The 16,190-nt window shown below is 46.2% G+C and overlaps 1 protein-coding gene across 3 annotated transcripts in view; it reads left to right on the forward strand.

Annotated features, from left to right (window-relative positions):
• Nucleotides 1–16,190, forward strand: part of aspg (asparaginase homolog (S. cerevisiae)) — a 100,608-nt gene that overhangs the window by 59,260 nt on the left and 25,158 nt on the right. For all 3 annotated transcript variants that reach the window (XM_068039019.1, XM_068039020.1, XM_068039021.1), the window contains exons 10-12: nt 5,112–5,231; nt 5,855–5,950; nt 11,366–11,529. In XM_068039019.1, coding sequence (XP_067895120.1) covers nt 5,112–5,231; nt 5,855–5,950; nt 11,366–11,529 — 380 coding nt within the window. The remainder of the gene's footprint in view (nt 1–5,111; nt 5,232–5,854; nt 5,951–11,365; nt 11,530–16,190) is intronic.

Consider the following 16,190-nt stretch of genomic DNA (forward strand, 5'->3'; position numbering starts at 1 on the left):
AGAAGGTGGTGGTGAGCTGCCTTCTTGAACTGCTGCAGTCCATGTGGCGTAGGTATACCCACAGTGCTGTTAGGAAGGGAGTTCCAGGATTTTGACCCAGCGACTGTGAAGGAACGGTGATATAGTTCCAAGTCAGGATGGTGTGTGACTTGGAGGGGAACTTGCAGGTGGTGGTGTTCCCATTTATGTGCTGCTCTTGTCCTTCTAATTGGTAGAGGTCGTGGGTTTGGAAGGTGCTGTCTAAGGAGCCTTGGTGCATTGCTGCAGTGCATCTTGTAGATGGTACACACTGCTGCCACTGTGCGTCGGTAGTGGAGGGCGTGAATGTTTGTAGATGGGGTGCCAATCAAGCGGGCTGCTTTGTCCTGGATGGTGTCGAGCTTCTTGAGTGTTGTTGGAGCTGCACCCATCTAGGCAAGTAGAGAGTATTCCATCACACCCCTGACTTGTGCCTTGTAGATGGTGGACAGGCTTTGGGGAGTCAGGAGGTGAGTTACTCGCCTCGGGATTCCTAGCCTCTGACCTGCTCTTGTAGCCACAGTATTTATATGGCTACTCCAGTTCAGTTTCTGGTCAATGGTAACCCCTAGGATGTTGATAGTGGGGGATTCAGCGATGGTAATGCCGTTGAATGTCAAGGGGAGATGGTTAGTTTCTCTCTTGTTGGAGACGGTCATTGCCTGGCACTTGTGTGGCGCGAATGTTACTTGCCACTTCTCAGCCCAAGCCTGGATATTGTCCAGGTCTTGCTGCATTTCTACACGGACTACTTCAGTATCTGAGGAGTCAAAAATGGTGCGGAACATTGTGCAATCATCGGCGAACATCCCCACTTCTGACCTTATGATTGAAGGAAGGTTATTGATGAAGCAGCTGAAGATGGTTGGGCCCAGGACACTACCCTGAGGAACTCCTGCAGTGATGTCCTGGAGCTCAGATGATTGACCTCCAACAACCACAACCATCTTCCTTTGTGCTAGGTATGACTCCAGCCAGCGGAGGGTTTTCCCCCTGATTCCCATTGACCTCAGTTTTGCTAGGGTTCCTTGATGCCATACTCTGTCAAATGCTGCCTTGATGTCAAGGGCAGTCACTCTCACCTCACCTCTTGAGTTCAGCTCTTTTGTCCATGTTTGAACCAAGGCTGTAATGAGGTCAGGAGCTGAGTGGCACTGGCGGAACCCAAACTGAGCGTCACTGAGCAGGTTATTGTTCAGCAAGTGCAGCTCGATGGCACTGTTGATGACACCTTCCATCACTTTACTAATGATTGAGAGTAGGCTGATGGGGCGGTAGTTGGCCGGGTTGGACTTGTCCTGCTTTTAGTGTACAAGACATACCTGGGCAATTTTCCACATTGCAGGGTAGATGCCAGTGTTGTAGCTGTACTGGAACAGCTTGGCTAGGGGCGTGGCATGTTCTGGAGCACAGGTCTTCAGTACTATTACCAGAATATTGTCAGGGCCCATGGCTTTTGCAGTATCCAGTGCCTTCAGTCATTGCTTGATATCATGCGGAGTGTATAGAGTTGGCTGAAGTCTGGCATCTGTGATGCTGGGGACTTCAGGAGGAGGCCGAGATGGATCATCAACTCGGCACTTCTGGCTGAAGATTGTTGCAAATGCTTCAGCCTTATCTTTCGCACTGATGTGCTGGGCTCCCCCATCATTGAGGATGGGGATATTTGTGGAGCCACCTCCTCCATTTAGTTGTTTAATTGTCCACCACCATTCACGGCTGGATGTGGCAGGACTGCAGAGCTTAGATCTGATCCGTTGGTTATGGGATCGCTTAGCTCTGTCTATCGCATGCTGCTTACGCAGTTTGGCATACAAGTAGTCCTGGGTTGTAGCTTCACCAGGTTGACACCTCATTTGAGATATGCCTGGTGCTGCTCCTGGCATGTCCTCCTGCACTCTTCATTGAACCAGGGTTGGTCTCCTGGCTTGATAGTAATGGTAGAGTGGAGGATATGCCGGGCCATGAGGTTACAGTTTGTGGTTGAGTACAATTCTGCTGCTGCTGATGGCCCACAGCGCCTCATGGATGCCCAGTTTTGCATTGCTAGATCTGTTCGAAATCTATCCCATTTGGCACGGTGATAGTGCCACACAACACGATGGATGGTATCCTCAATGTGAAGGCGGGACTTCTTCTCCACAAGGACTGTGCGGTGGTCACTCCTACCAATACTGTCATGGACAGATGCATCTGCAGCAGGCAGATTGGTGAGGACGAGGTCAAGTATGTTCTTCCCTCGTGTTGGTTCCCCCACCATTTGCCGCAGACCCAGTCTAGCAGCCATGTCCTTTGGGACTCGGCCAGCTCGGTCAGTAGTGGTGCTACCGAGCCACTCTTGGTGATGGACATTGAAGTCCTCCACCCAGAGTACATTTTGTGCCCTTGCCACCCTCAGTGCTTCCTCCAAGTGGTGTTCAACATGGAGGAGTACTGAGTCATCAGCTGAGAGAGAGCGGTTGGTGGTAATCAGTAGGAGGTTACCTTGCCCATATTTGACCTGATGCCATGAGACTTCATAGGGTCCGGAGTCGATGTTGAGGACTCCCAGGGCAACTCCCTCCCTACTGTATACCACTGTGCCACCATCTCTGCTGGGTCAAATAACTCAAATAAATGTCCTTGTGAAAGTTTTTCCATTTTTAATGTAAATCCTTCTGATGCTATAAAGGTGTATTCGAAGAGACAGAAAATATATTGCAAGTCTCATTGAGGTGATATTAAAGGAATCACTTTAAAAAAGAAAATGCCTTAAAGCACCAGAAATATGAATGTGGATCCTCTTATGCCAGGAAATTTGTGTGAGCTGCAATTTTGGGGTGGGGCTGTTTCAATTAAGGGCAGAGAATTTTGGTGTTGATTTTGTGAAATCGGGGTAACAAATTGAGGAAATTTGGGCACTGTGCCAAAAAGAGCCATTAGGCTCTTGATTCAGTGCAAATTTACAGGAAATTTAAACCAGTAATATATTTATTTATGGATAAGCAACAATATGCAAGTATAGTAATATATATGTCTCTGTAGATTTAGTGAATAATCTTGATTTCTGGTATGGCATATCTTCTTCTTCTTTGGCCTCCTTGTCTCGAGAGACAATGGGTAAGCGCCTGGAGGTGGTCAGTGGTTTGTGAAGCAGCACCTGGAGTGGCTATAAAGGCCAATTCTCGAGTGACAGACTCTTCCACAGGTGCTGAAGATATGGCAAATACAGTTAGCTTTATTTCAGCATAAACCATCTTCTATTCACATATTGGAGTATTGCGTGCAGTTCTGGTCACCACATTACAGAAAGGACAAAATTGCTCTGGAGAGAGTCAAGAGGAGATTTACAAGAACGTTGCCAGGGATTGAGGGTTGCAGCAATAAGGAAAGATTGGATAGGCTGGGGTTGTTTTCCCTGGAATTGAGGAGGCTGAGGGGTGACTTGATTGAGGTGTACAAAACTATGAGGGGCCTAGATAGAGTAGACAAAAAGGACCTGTTTCTCCTGGCGGGGAGGTCAATTACCAAGGGACACAGATTTAAAGTGATTGGTGGAAGGATTAGAGGGGGCATGGGGAGAAACTTTTACACCCAGAGGGTGGTGGGTGTCTGGAATTCAGATTGGATTGAGAGAGAAAAAGGAGACATAAAGGAAAAGAAAGAACAAAGATTTAAAAATTTAAAATCCTCAACAACTATTCACTACCGAAGGAAGCAAGACTCAATACTTCTAATTGTTGAATTTCTGGGCCAGAAAGGTTGTTTGGCAATCATAGAATCGTTACAGCACAGAAGGAGGCTGCTCGCCCCATCGTGTCTGCGCCAGCTCTCTCCGAAAGAGTGGTTTGCCTAATGCCACCTCCCAGCTTCCTCCCTGCACATTCTTCCTTTTCAGATAACAATTCAATTCCCTGTTGAATGCCTCGATTGAACCTGCCTCCACCACACTCTCAGGCACGCCATTCCAGCTTCTAACCACTCTTTGCGTGATAAAATATTTTCCTCATGTCGCTGTTGCTTCTTTTGACAATTACTTTAAATCTATGCCCTTTTGTCCTCGATCCCTCCACCAATGGGAACAGTTTCTCTCTATCTACCCTGTCCAGACCCCTCATGATTTTGAATACCTCTATCAAATTTCTCAATTTTCTCTTCAAAGAAAACAGTCCCAACAACTTCTGTCTATCCACATACCTGAAGTTCCTCGAACCATTCCTGTGAATCTTTTCTGCACTCTCTCCAATGCCTTCACATTCTTCCTACAGTGTGGTGCCTAGAACTGGACACAATACTCCAGTTGCGGTTGAACCAGTGTTCTGTATAAGTTTATCATAGCTTCCTTGCATTTGTACTCAATGCCCTTACTAATAAAGCCCAGGATGCTGTATGCTTTATTAGCCACTCTCTCAACCTGTCCTGCCACCTTCAATGATTTATGCATGTATATAGCCAGGTCCCTCTGCTCCTGCACCTCCTTTAGAATTGTACCCTTTATTTTATATTGTGTCTCTGCGTTCTTCCGAACAAAATAAATCACTTCACACTTCACTGTATTAAATTTCATCTGCCACTTGTCTGCCCATTCCACCAACCTGTCTATGTCCTTTTGAAGTTCTGCACTATCCTCCTCACAGTTCACAATGTTTTCAAGTCATTAACAATTATCATGTCATTAAAAGGGTACTTACACTATTAATGATTAGACTTGCCTATCTGTGGCGAGTTTAATGGGCAAATGCAGCAACTTCATGAAATTCACGGGTAGGTTAAGGGCGAGGTGCTGTTTTCACAAAGCTAACTGAAGAGTGGCGGAAATTGTCCAGCAGCTTGTGGCGATATTTCTTCCTCGCTGTAAGTTGCTGGGTGATTTTCACATTAATAACAGCGTTCATCGTTCACATGCGGTTATTTTTTCAGCAAATTTTGGTCCAATATTTTTATCCTGTTTTAAATGTTACTGACTGGGAATCTTAACCATATTTTATTGCTGTTGATAAAATGTAACTTAATTGTGTTGATCACCAGTTAAATGAATGTTGGAAAAAATTGAGTGTTCTTGCAGTGAGATTTTGCAACGTTGGACTAATGATGTTTGTTTTGCTTTCCCCCAGATGCTATCTGAAAACCTGAGAGGTGAAATGAGTGCAACACTTAGGGAGGCAAAGATCTCTCTTCGAGACAGTCGATTTATTCAAGCCATTGCCAGGTCTCTCAGTGTCAGCTGCAAAGAGGTAAACTTTATGGTCCAGATGCTGTAAATTACCTTAGTTATAAAACTGAACCTGTTATTTGACATTCTGATAAATTTTTTTTTACCCCTTTAAAGATTGCACTGCTTTTGTGCCAAAATGATCAGATCAGAAACTTATAAGTGTGTGAATACCAATACCAATAGGGCGGCACAGTGGCGCAGTGGTTAGCACCGCAGCCTCACAGCTCCAGGGACCCGGGTTCGATTCTGGGTACTGCCTGTGCGGAGTTTGCAAGTTCTCCCTGTGTCTGCGTGGGTTTCCTCCGGGTGCTCCGGTTTCCTCCCACACGCCAAAGACTTGCAGGTTGATAGGTTAATTGGCCATTACAAATTGCCCCTAGTATAGGTAGGTGGTAGGGAAATATATAGGGACTGGTGGGGATGTGGTAGGAATATGGGATTAGTGTAGGATTAATATAAATGGGTGGTTGATGGTCGGCACAGACTCGGTGGGCCGAAGGGCCTGTTTCAGTGCTGTATCTCTAAACTAATATGTTTTGCTGCTTTATGTAAAAGGGTATTTAATGTTTGAAATTTGTTTTAATCAAAGAATATTGAATGATTTTATATGGAACAAGCTTCTGTTCTCTTTTAAAACAACAGGAACTGGAGGCTATCCGAGATGCTCTAACTCCTTCATTGGCTTGTGCGGCTGCAAAAGCCGGTGATATCAACGCATTGGAAGCTATACTGGATATGGTAAAGAAAGGAAAACAAAAACAACAAAACCAGAAAAATCTGAAACAAAACACAAAGTGCTGGAACCACTCGGCAGATCAGACAGCATATGGGAAGAAAACAGGAGATAACAATTCCAGCTTGGATCCTTTGTGAAAATTGTTTTGATGAAGGGTCCAAACCTGAAACGTTAACACCTCTGTTTTCTCCCCCTGATGCTGTCTGACCCGCTGAGTGTTTCCAGCACTTTGTGTTTGTTCTATGGCAAAAAAGATCTTATTAGGTGGCTTTGTAGTTCCTGAATTTTCCAGCACATTTTGTAGTTTAAGCTGGCTTCATCAACTAACAACTACAAGACTCAAAACTATTTACGTAGAAATCACACAACAGAAATTGGTCATTTGGCCCAATTAGTTTATCTTCTGTATGAGCAGTAGCCCTAATCACATTTTTACATAGGGCTTTTCCACTGTGGCATGTTGCCATACAGGTTTTTGTCTAAAAAGGTGCCATAGAATGTGAGATTAATATGTACAGGAACTGTGTGCCATATATATTCATATGAACACTCTTGGAATTCTGTTCTGAGGCACACTTAGGGAGTGATGTGGGTAACATTGACACAAGCCTTCAATTTAACAAAAAGGTCGTGATAAGTCAAAAAGACCAAATAACAAGTGAACAAAAATATATATTAAACAATCCATTACCTTTGGTCTTAGATGGATGTTCTAATTCTAGCTAAAAGAATTAGTTTTAGCATCCCTGAGTTGAGGAATAAAAGAAAACCAGACTGTGTTCCCACTCCTGATTGCTGTTCAACAACCTCTGCGAGGAAGTGTATGCTTGTAGATGTTGGATGAAGATATGATCAGTTTGCTACTGTTGAGCAGCCTGTTGATACTCGAGGTCTAGGCTCACACATAAAGGGTGGCGGAGTGAGTGAGGTACCACAGAATGCCGTTGGAACTGTATCTTGGTGTGAGTCAGCACCCTGAAGAGTGGAGAGAGAAGTAATCTGTATTTGTGAGGGAGTGAACATGGGATCAAAAGCTTGTAGTGGGGTTCAGTCCGGCACTGAGTTTGCAAACTGTCTGGTTCAGCCTGAGACACTGGACGTTATGGCCGGGACTGACGTTGATGACTTCAATCTTTCCAATGTTTGGCTAATTGTGGCTCATCCAAGACTTGAGGAAACCACGAACAAGGAAAGTCCATTTGATGCATCAAAACTGCTTCTTACACAAACCATTTATAGTCTGCTTACTCATTACTTTATCGCACCTTAGTTCCCTGAAGGAAAATTCTTCATAAACACGTCCTCATCTTTGAAGGTAATCCAGGGAATTGCTAAATATGTATTTATTGTCACATCCTCATTATTTAACCCTTGTCTGTTGCTCCCAAGCCAATACTTGCCCCCAGCCCCAGCAGCAATGGATTAATGTCCAACATGGAGTTTGTGATTAATTTAGACAAAACCCATCCCTTTAATGTCCAGTCCTGCTCTCAGCTAGGTATTTATCCAGCTCTTAAAGGAGTCAAACAACACATATCTGATTTTGTTGGGAGTCTGTTCAATATTTGCGCTATTTTCTTCGAATAATGACTGGAATTTTACGTGGAGGCGGTGGCCATGCCCACTGCCTGGAAAGCCAGGAGCAAGCCCGCCTTCACAGGCCTGGAAGCCACATTGCTATTTTGCGAGGCTCAGGCCCTTAGTTGTCTGCAGTCGTGCCTTCCACCCTTCTGGGACAGGAAGCCTCCAAGAGGCTGCCTGCAGGAGCTTCCAGCCAGTCAATGGGCCGGCAGCTCTTCAGTCCCGGGAGTGGTGGCCACTGCTGAAACTGCAGCCAGTCAGGACCAGCAGCAATGGAGGAGGCCCCAGAAGATAAGAAATAAGAGCAGGAGTAGGCCATTTGGCCCCTCGAGCCTGCTCCGCCATTCAATAAGATTATGGCTGATCTGATTGTGGCCTTCCCTCCACTGTCCTGCCTCCCCCCCATAAACCTGGACTCCCTTGCCAATCAAAAATCTGTCTAACTCAGCCTTGAATATATTCAATGACCCAGCATCCATTGCTCACTGGGGAAGAGAATTCCAAAGATTAACTTCCCTCTGAAAGAAGAAATTCCTCCTCCATCTTAAATAGGAGACCTGTAATTTGAACCTGTGCCTCCTAGTTCTAGATTGCCTGAGGAGAAACATCATCTCAGCATTTACCCTGTCAAGCACCCTTAGAATCTTATATGTTTCAATAAGATCACCTCTCATTCTTCCTGACTCCAATGAGTATCGTCCCATCCTGCTCAGCTTTTCCTCATAAGACAAACCCTTCATCCCAGGAATCAGCTAGTGCATCCTTCTCTGAACTGCTCCCAATGAAAGTATGTCCCTCCTTAAATAAGGCGACCAAAACTGTACACAGTACTCTAGGTGTGGTCTCACCAATGCCCTGTACAGTTGTAACGAGACCTCCCTACCTTTATACTCCATCCCCCTTGCAATAAATGCCAACATTCCATTTTCCTTCCTAATTACTTGCTGTACCTGCATGCTTTTTGTGATTCATATACAAGAGCACCCAGGTCCCTCTCTACCTCTGCTTGTTACATCCTCAAATGACTCTTAATAAATTTGTCAAACATGATTTCCCTTTCATAAAACCATGTTGACTCTGCCTGATTGTACTGTGATTTTCTAGATGTCCTGCTACTACCTCTTTAATAATGAATTCTAGCATTTCCCAAGGACAGATGTTAGGTTAACTGGCCTATAGTTTTCTACTTTTTGTCACCACCATCCCGCCAACTTTCTTGAATAGAAATCTCACATTTGTGATTTTCCAATCTACTGGGACCTTGCCAGAACCTAGAAATTTGGAAGATTCTAACCAATGCATCCACTGTCTCTGCAGCCAGAAAGAAGACCTCCCTCCTCTCCCTCACTGCCTCGGAGGATCTCTGGTTTACTTTGGAGAAGCAAGGAAGGAGCAGCCCTGCCCCGGGTGCCAGCTCTCTGCCTCTCTTACCCGATTCCTGGTGCTTCCATTTTCTCCAGCAAATGGCTGGGCAGACGCAGGAGCTGAGGTGGGACTAAAGTGAGGGGCCCCATTTAAACACACCATGGCAGCCACAGTAATGGCTGGGCAGACGCGGGAGCTGAGGTGGGACTAAAGTGCGGGGCCCCATATAAACACACCCTGGCAGCCACAGTAATGGCTGTCATGGTGTGTTTAAATGGGGTCCCGCACTTTAGTCCCACCTCAGTTCCCGCGTCTGCCCAACCTGCCTGCATCCGCAATAATCATGGGCTGTGACTACATCCGACAAACCCTGTTTCCACCTCCTAAGGCAGTTTCAGGACCCTGAAACATTCCGGACATTGGTTTTCTGACCCCTGAGGGAAAATCCTGCCCAAAGATTTTGATTACCAACAGCTGGGTTCTGTTGATAGTTAAAAATGTAAACATTCTAATTAATCACAGCTATACTGTCAATGCATCTAGGTGCAACGTGCTAGCAAGTGTTCTGCTGCCTCACTCTCCAGTACCCACTATTCCAGAACTCGCATTGTTTCCCAATGCCCATTTCGCAACTATTTATTTTCCCTAGGTGCTGACTGTCCAACACCTCTCCATCACCTTACTCACTACAGCTGTATTCATTATAACTACAAATATTAACTACTCATCGAATACTGACTTGCCCTGCCACTAATCTGTATTCTATTCTGCCCCTGACACCCATCCCAAAATCTTACTATGCCAATTCACCAACTACTCATTAACTTTAAGACTTTCTAGATCCTGCCTCTCCTTTACTCATTCCTCCACCCCAAGTATCACTACTTCTAAATCATCATTAGTCTTCCCAAACTACTCTCTACGATCACAATTGACAAAGCTCTCCAGCAACTTTGACTGCTTGCACTTCCCTTCCCAAATCCTTAGAAATTTAAGACCTCCCTCCCAAACATATCACTTCACTTACTGTGAGCAATGCACTTGAGGATCCACTTCCTTATGAAACAATTTCTTATGAGCAACACTAGGGGAGCTAAGCTGATATGTATAAAAATCTTGCGTTTATCATATCATCACAATTCCAAATGTACAAAAATATGTTAAGTGATTACCTGACCTAAATAGCCTAGCCCCTCTCCAAGCTAAAGTCAGGAATTTATCAGAAGCTGCTAACGCCCAGAATGTTCCTCCATAACCATCCCTAGGTTGTACTATTTAGACCAAGTCCCTGTAATATTACTTGTTCCTTTGTTATGTGAACTATTGTAAGGCGCACAAGACTACAAGTGATATCCAAAGAGAACATGGGTATATGTGTGTGGGGCCTTGCTGGGGACAATCAGCTCGGCCCTGGTGAGGCAGGGTGGTCAGAGTGTCGGACAGGAGGTTGGTGTTTCAGCAGGGTCGGCTCATGCTGCTGGGCGGGGGGATGTGAAGGGTGGGCAGGCTGCCTGCCACCTTCCCACCACAGGTAATATAGCAGCGGGGGCAGGTAGGCAACATGCGTGGCACCCCTGCCTCCCACCCTATTTTACACCGCCCCCAACACACTCCATCCCCTCCCCACCACCACCTAGCCTGCTCCTGTGGGAGGGGGAGCATATAAAATTCCAGCCAAAGTTTTTTTCTGATCTCTGGTCCCATATAAGGCTTGTTTATTTTAAACCGATGTCAAAATGTCATCTTCAAGATGAGTCCGTATCTGATAGAGAAAGATGCTTTCTGATGAAAAATTACACTCAGATGTTAACCAATCTTTCTCCTTCATGTACTTCATCTATAGGATATTTTGTGCATTTGCTGTTGTTATTTCAGACTGACAGCACTTTTTATCTATTTTGCATCCTATTCTTCTCACCTTTTTCAAAGGCATGGTAGAATGCAGATTGTCCAACTCTTCATTCATCGTGTGTGAGCTTATACATTGAGTATCAACAGGCTATTGAGACATTGAATGCATCAGTCAGGCTGAACTCTATGTTCACCAGAGATCCACTCTTGCACGCTGACCAGCAGGAATCTTGGGTTAGCAATCAAAAGGAGATAGGGTTATATGAAGTCGGTTGGGAGGAAGCTCGTGGAGAGCATAATCACCAACCAGTTGGCCCGAATGGCCTGTTTCTGTGCTGCAATTACTATGTAAGCTTTGACTAATTTTTCTACTCAATTCAGGAATGTTGAGGCCAGTTCAGTATTCCAACAGATTCATGTCACGATGGGGAGTTGAACTTGACCTCTGGTCAGTCGAGCTAGTTACAACACCACAACGTGCATTTAACATTCTCCTATCTATTTAGAATTAATATTGTGTTAAAGAGTAATACCTAAAATAACAATATAAAAGGTTTTAGGAGAGCAAAGTTGCAATTCACTTTTTTTCTAATGCTTAATTATAAAAACCTGCTTTTCAGGGCGGGAACTTGTGCAGTGAGGATTATGATGGACGAACCCCATTGCATGTGGCAGCTTGTGAGGGACATCTAGAGGTTGTGCAATATCTACTCAGACATGGAGCCACTGTTTATGCCATAGATCGTTATGGCGATACACCACTGAAGAATGCAGTGAGATTCAGGTACACAAAGCGTTTGGGGAAACTGAACAATTTACTGCAAGTCAGAGCCTTTGAACTGTAACTCATTGTGTCGTGAAAGTTTGTGCGTTTGGCCCTATTTCATAAATCTCAGGAATTCAGCACAAGTAGATCTTTACTGAATGCTTGCTGTTAGTGCTTTCAAAGATCATGGGCATGAAATCAGGTGAGCTCATGGCTGAGAATGATCTAAAATTTGAGCAATGAAGTTTACCCCTGCCTCATTGTCCCAACTGAGATACCCTGACTTCTCCTATTCTATCCACCCCACTTACCACTGCTTCCCAGAGCCACCATGGGAATTGTATACCCCAAGAAGTCACAGTAAAGACTCTTTCTTCCCTAGTAAAGGGAGTGTACTTTGTAGTGGCCTCATCACCCTCCATTCCAGCCCATACTGATCTTTCAGTGTAGACCTATTCCAGATCCCAGTTTTTACCTCCTTGTGTAGGCCTCCACCTCTGCCAAGTCCTAATCAGAATGCTGAATTTCAGGATGCATTTACCTCTTTGACTGTCGGTCAGCTCTTCCAGTGGGAATTCTGCAGCAGTGGGCTGCCTCCTGATGGCAGCAATGCCACAAAGAGTCCACTGTGCATGAGCGTTGAACCTCAACCCAGTTTCCTGGGTATTGTCAGAAGGCTTTGTTTTTGTGAAAATCCATGAAATAACTTTCAAAGTTTGAAGAATTTAAGCTTAAAAAAGTAAACCATCTTCTCAAATATTACTTTTAGTGTCTGCACTAGAAGTGTCCAAACTGACTAGATTGTGACGTCAAACAGTCGTACCGGCTGATTTGATGCACATTTTTAAACCTGAAACGCGTGAGTCCACTAACCACATGCACAATCCACTCATATCCACTCCCCCTATTTTAAGGGGCCACCATCCAACTTACTGATGAGGTCCTTTGGATCACAGCTATTGGAAAGTTTGTGGAAGTACTGTGGAGTGTTTTTGGGGATGTTGTGGTGCGTTGCTGGATTTGGCCTGGAATGTTGCTGCATCCTCATGAGATGGCAGAAGATTTAGTGACCTGTCCATGTAAAGACTGCAACAGGATTGGGCTGCAGTTGCAATGCCTCTGGGTCAGCAACACAACAGGAAGATGGAGCAGAGGCTGTGAGAGCGGAAGCTCTGCATAGAAGGAGGAAGAGGAAGAGGCATCGGGAATGCCTTTGCTCAGACAAGTTGTCCCTTAGAGCCTACGCAGATGTTGATTCCCTTAGGATGGCATTCCTTCACTACCATTGCTCCACAATATCCCACCTTCCCATCTGTGATGATGTATCACAGCATCCTCTTGGTTAAAATCGTGCAAAAAAGCCACAACAAAAACATTGCCATAACAGCTTTATCAAACAACATATCCAATTATACTAGCAAAGATGTGCTAATCATCCTTGTGCATTCCCTTAGGGCCTGTCTCACAGATGTCCTTGCCTTGCCTAGCCTAGTTCTCCTACGCAGTGTTATCCCAGTGACTGCAGCATGGCTGATGGAAGGCTGCTGACTTTCACCAGCAAAGACTGCAGATCGCTGTGCAGGATGTACTTGATCAGCTCTGGCTTTGGACTGCACCACCTCAGCATGGGCAGCAGCAGTCTGGGCTGGCTGGCTGACAGGCAACAGCAAGGGCAAAGCTGGAGTAGCACAGATGGGAGCAAAAAACAGTCATCCAGAGTGGACAGCTGATTCATGCTCCATGGTACCATTGCCACTCCCTCAGGGTGGCACCTCGGCAATCCTAGTAATCTGATGGAGGGCAGATTACTGAACTGCTGTGTGAACCTACATGCCCCTTTGTGCCCTGGGATTTGCAGCCACAATGGTAGCCGTCTGAGCCTGCAGGGCAGCAAGCATGGAGCTCGTGACCTCCATCTGAGCTTCTACTGCAGCATTCAGAAGTTGGGTGGCTTCTGGTTGTGCTGCAGTGGAAACTGATATAGCGGCCATGGGTGGGTCTGCAAGTATTGCCACAGAGTTGGCCATCTCTTCCACACTGGAAAGCTCTGCATGAGGCTCTGTGCTAAGTTGGAGCTGGACTCTTCCATGCTCCTTGACAGTGACAGGAGGCTATCTGGCAAGCCTGCCAATGCACCAAGCATCTCGGTGTGCATGCTGATCTGATCAGCGTTCTCCTGTCTGCCACCCCCGGAAGTCTTCATCCTGGTTCTCTGAAGCAGAACTCATGCGTGACCTCGCTGTCCAAGGAGCTGCCCCACGTGTTCTCCTTTCCTCTAACCCAGCTGCAGCCCACGCGTTCCCTGTGACTCAGCATGTCCAAATCCTGACTCTAAACTATTGCGAAGGTGCATGCTGGCCAGTATCTGAGCTGATGGCTGCAAGTGTCAGGTCAATTGACAGGGCTTCTTCATCAAAGCAACAGTGTTGCACTCACTCTTCCTTCTGAGTTTGCCATGGCTGGACAAGCAGCAGTTCTTGGGTACCTGAAAGCAGTAAATCAGAAGGGGAAGATTGGAGTGAGGGAAGGGGAGTCGATTGGAAAGCAAAAGGGTCCATGGTCACACCATCAGAAGCTTGCACATCATGCCAGGTAGCAGGATGAGGGTGAGGTGGGATTTTGGAAGGGGCATATGGCAGGAACATACCATCATCCTCAATGTTCTCAGCAAAATTGAGTGGTGCTAGCTCCTCGTAATATTGGCACCCTGCTGGTGTGTTCAGTCAATGAACAGCACGGTTAGTGCAGACTGGACACGGAGATATTCAAATGAGCAGGCAGCATGAAGCTGCAATCTATAGGTGCGGGATAATCACACATTATGATCCCTGTGTCTGTTTTCGGGGGCTATCCAATTTATCCCCCTTTGATATTTGCAAGCATGGGAATGAATCTCCTTGATTTGATCACCCTTGTCTCAGAGCCTCTGGGGCCTGCCCACAGTCTTCAACAGAACTCACCAGCTCTCAGCTGACAACAGTACTGGTGAGGCTTTATATGGTGGAATGAGTTGAAATCCTGGGATAGTCCAGGAACTTTCCCAGAAACCACCTGTGAAAGATGGCAACATATTAATAGGAAGAGGCCATTTTTCAGGCCATTTGAGCCTGTTCTGCCATTTAATTAGATGACAGCTGATCTGTATCTTAATTCCATCTACCTGCCTTTGGTTCCATAACCCTTAGTATCCTTGCTTGACAAAAATCTCAGTTTTAAAATTTTCCAATGATCTAGCCTCAATAGCTTTTTGGGAAGAGGTTTTCTGCTTTCCAACCAACCCTCTCCCTTGCCCCCCCCACCCCCATCCCCATATGCGTGCACACATGCACCCCCTCCCAAAACTCTCACCTCACTCACTCACTCACTCACTCACTCACTCACTCACTCACTCACTCACTCACTCACTCACTCACTCACTCACTCACTCACTCACTCACTCACTCACTCACTCACTCACTCACTCACTCACTCACTCACTCACTCACTCACTCACTCACTCACTCACTCACTCACTCACTCACTCACTCACTCACTCACTCACTCACTCACTCACTCACTCACTCACTCACACTCACTCACTCACTCACTCACTCACTCACTCACTCACTCACTCACTCACTCACTCACTCACTCACTCACTCACTCACCCACCCACCCACCCACCCACCCACCCACCCACCCACCCACCCACCCACCCACCCACCCACCCACCCACTCACCCACCCACTCACTCACTCACTCACTCACTCACTCACCCACTCACTCACTCACTCACTCACTCACTCACTCACTCACTCACTCACTCACTCACTCACTCACTCACTCACTCACTCACTCACTCACTCACTCACTCACTCACTCACTCACTCACTCACTCACTCACTCACTCACTCACTCACTCACTCACTCACTCACTCACTCACTCACTCACTCACTCACTCACTCACTCACTCACTCACTCACTCACTCACTCACTCTTTTAGTACCAAAGCTTCAGTCCCTTCATCCAAGGTCATTTATATAAAGGCTGACAATGCAACTGCTCGGTGGGGCTGCTGTGTCACATGCGCAAATGCAGCCTGTGCCACTACAAGGTCATAGTCTGCGATGTTCAGGCAACCGCCAGGACTAAAGATGGCGCTGCTCAAATAATCACACAAAGACAAAGTAAACACATGGCAGCACACAATGGCCAGAATGGGCGGTGGGGGGGAGAGAGTGGGGTGGCGGAGGGGAGGAGAGCACATCCGTTGCCCTAAGGTCTTCGGACGCTCTGCCCCCCCCCCCCCCACTCTCTCGCCGCGTAACACAATGAAGTCATCTGCACATGCGCCAACTAGTCCTGGCAATCCGGAACGCAGCGCATGCGCAGAGAGCAGGAGCCTGTTTGCGCATGTGCGCAGCTTGGTACAGTCTAATGATGTCAGCGGCCGGCTGCATTGTCAAGAATCACTCTGTTATATAAATTGTAATGGATCAGCACTGATCCCTGTGGCACACCACTCATTACATCTTGCCAACCCGAAAATGACCCATTTATGTCTACTCTCTGTTTCCTGTTAGCTAGCCAACCTTCTATCCATGCCAAAATGTTTGTTTATTTTATAGATACAGCACTGAAACAGGCCCTTCAGCCCACCAAGTCTGTGCTGACCATCAACCACGCATTTATACTAATC

Source organism: Heterodontus francisci, chromosome 9 (genome assembly GCF_036365525.1).
Source record: "Heterodontus francisci isolate sHetFra1 chromosome 9, sHetFra1.hap1, whole genome shotgun sequence".
Taxonomy (NCBI): domain Eukaryota; kingdom Metazoa; phylum Chordata; class Chondrichthyes; order Heterodontiformes; family Heterodontidae; genus Heterodontus; species Heterodontus francisci.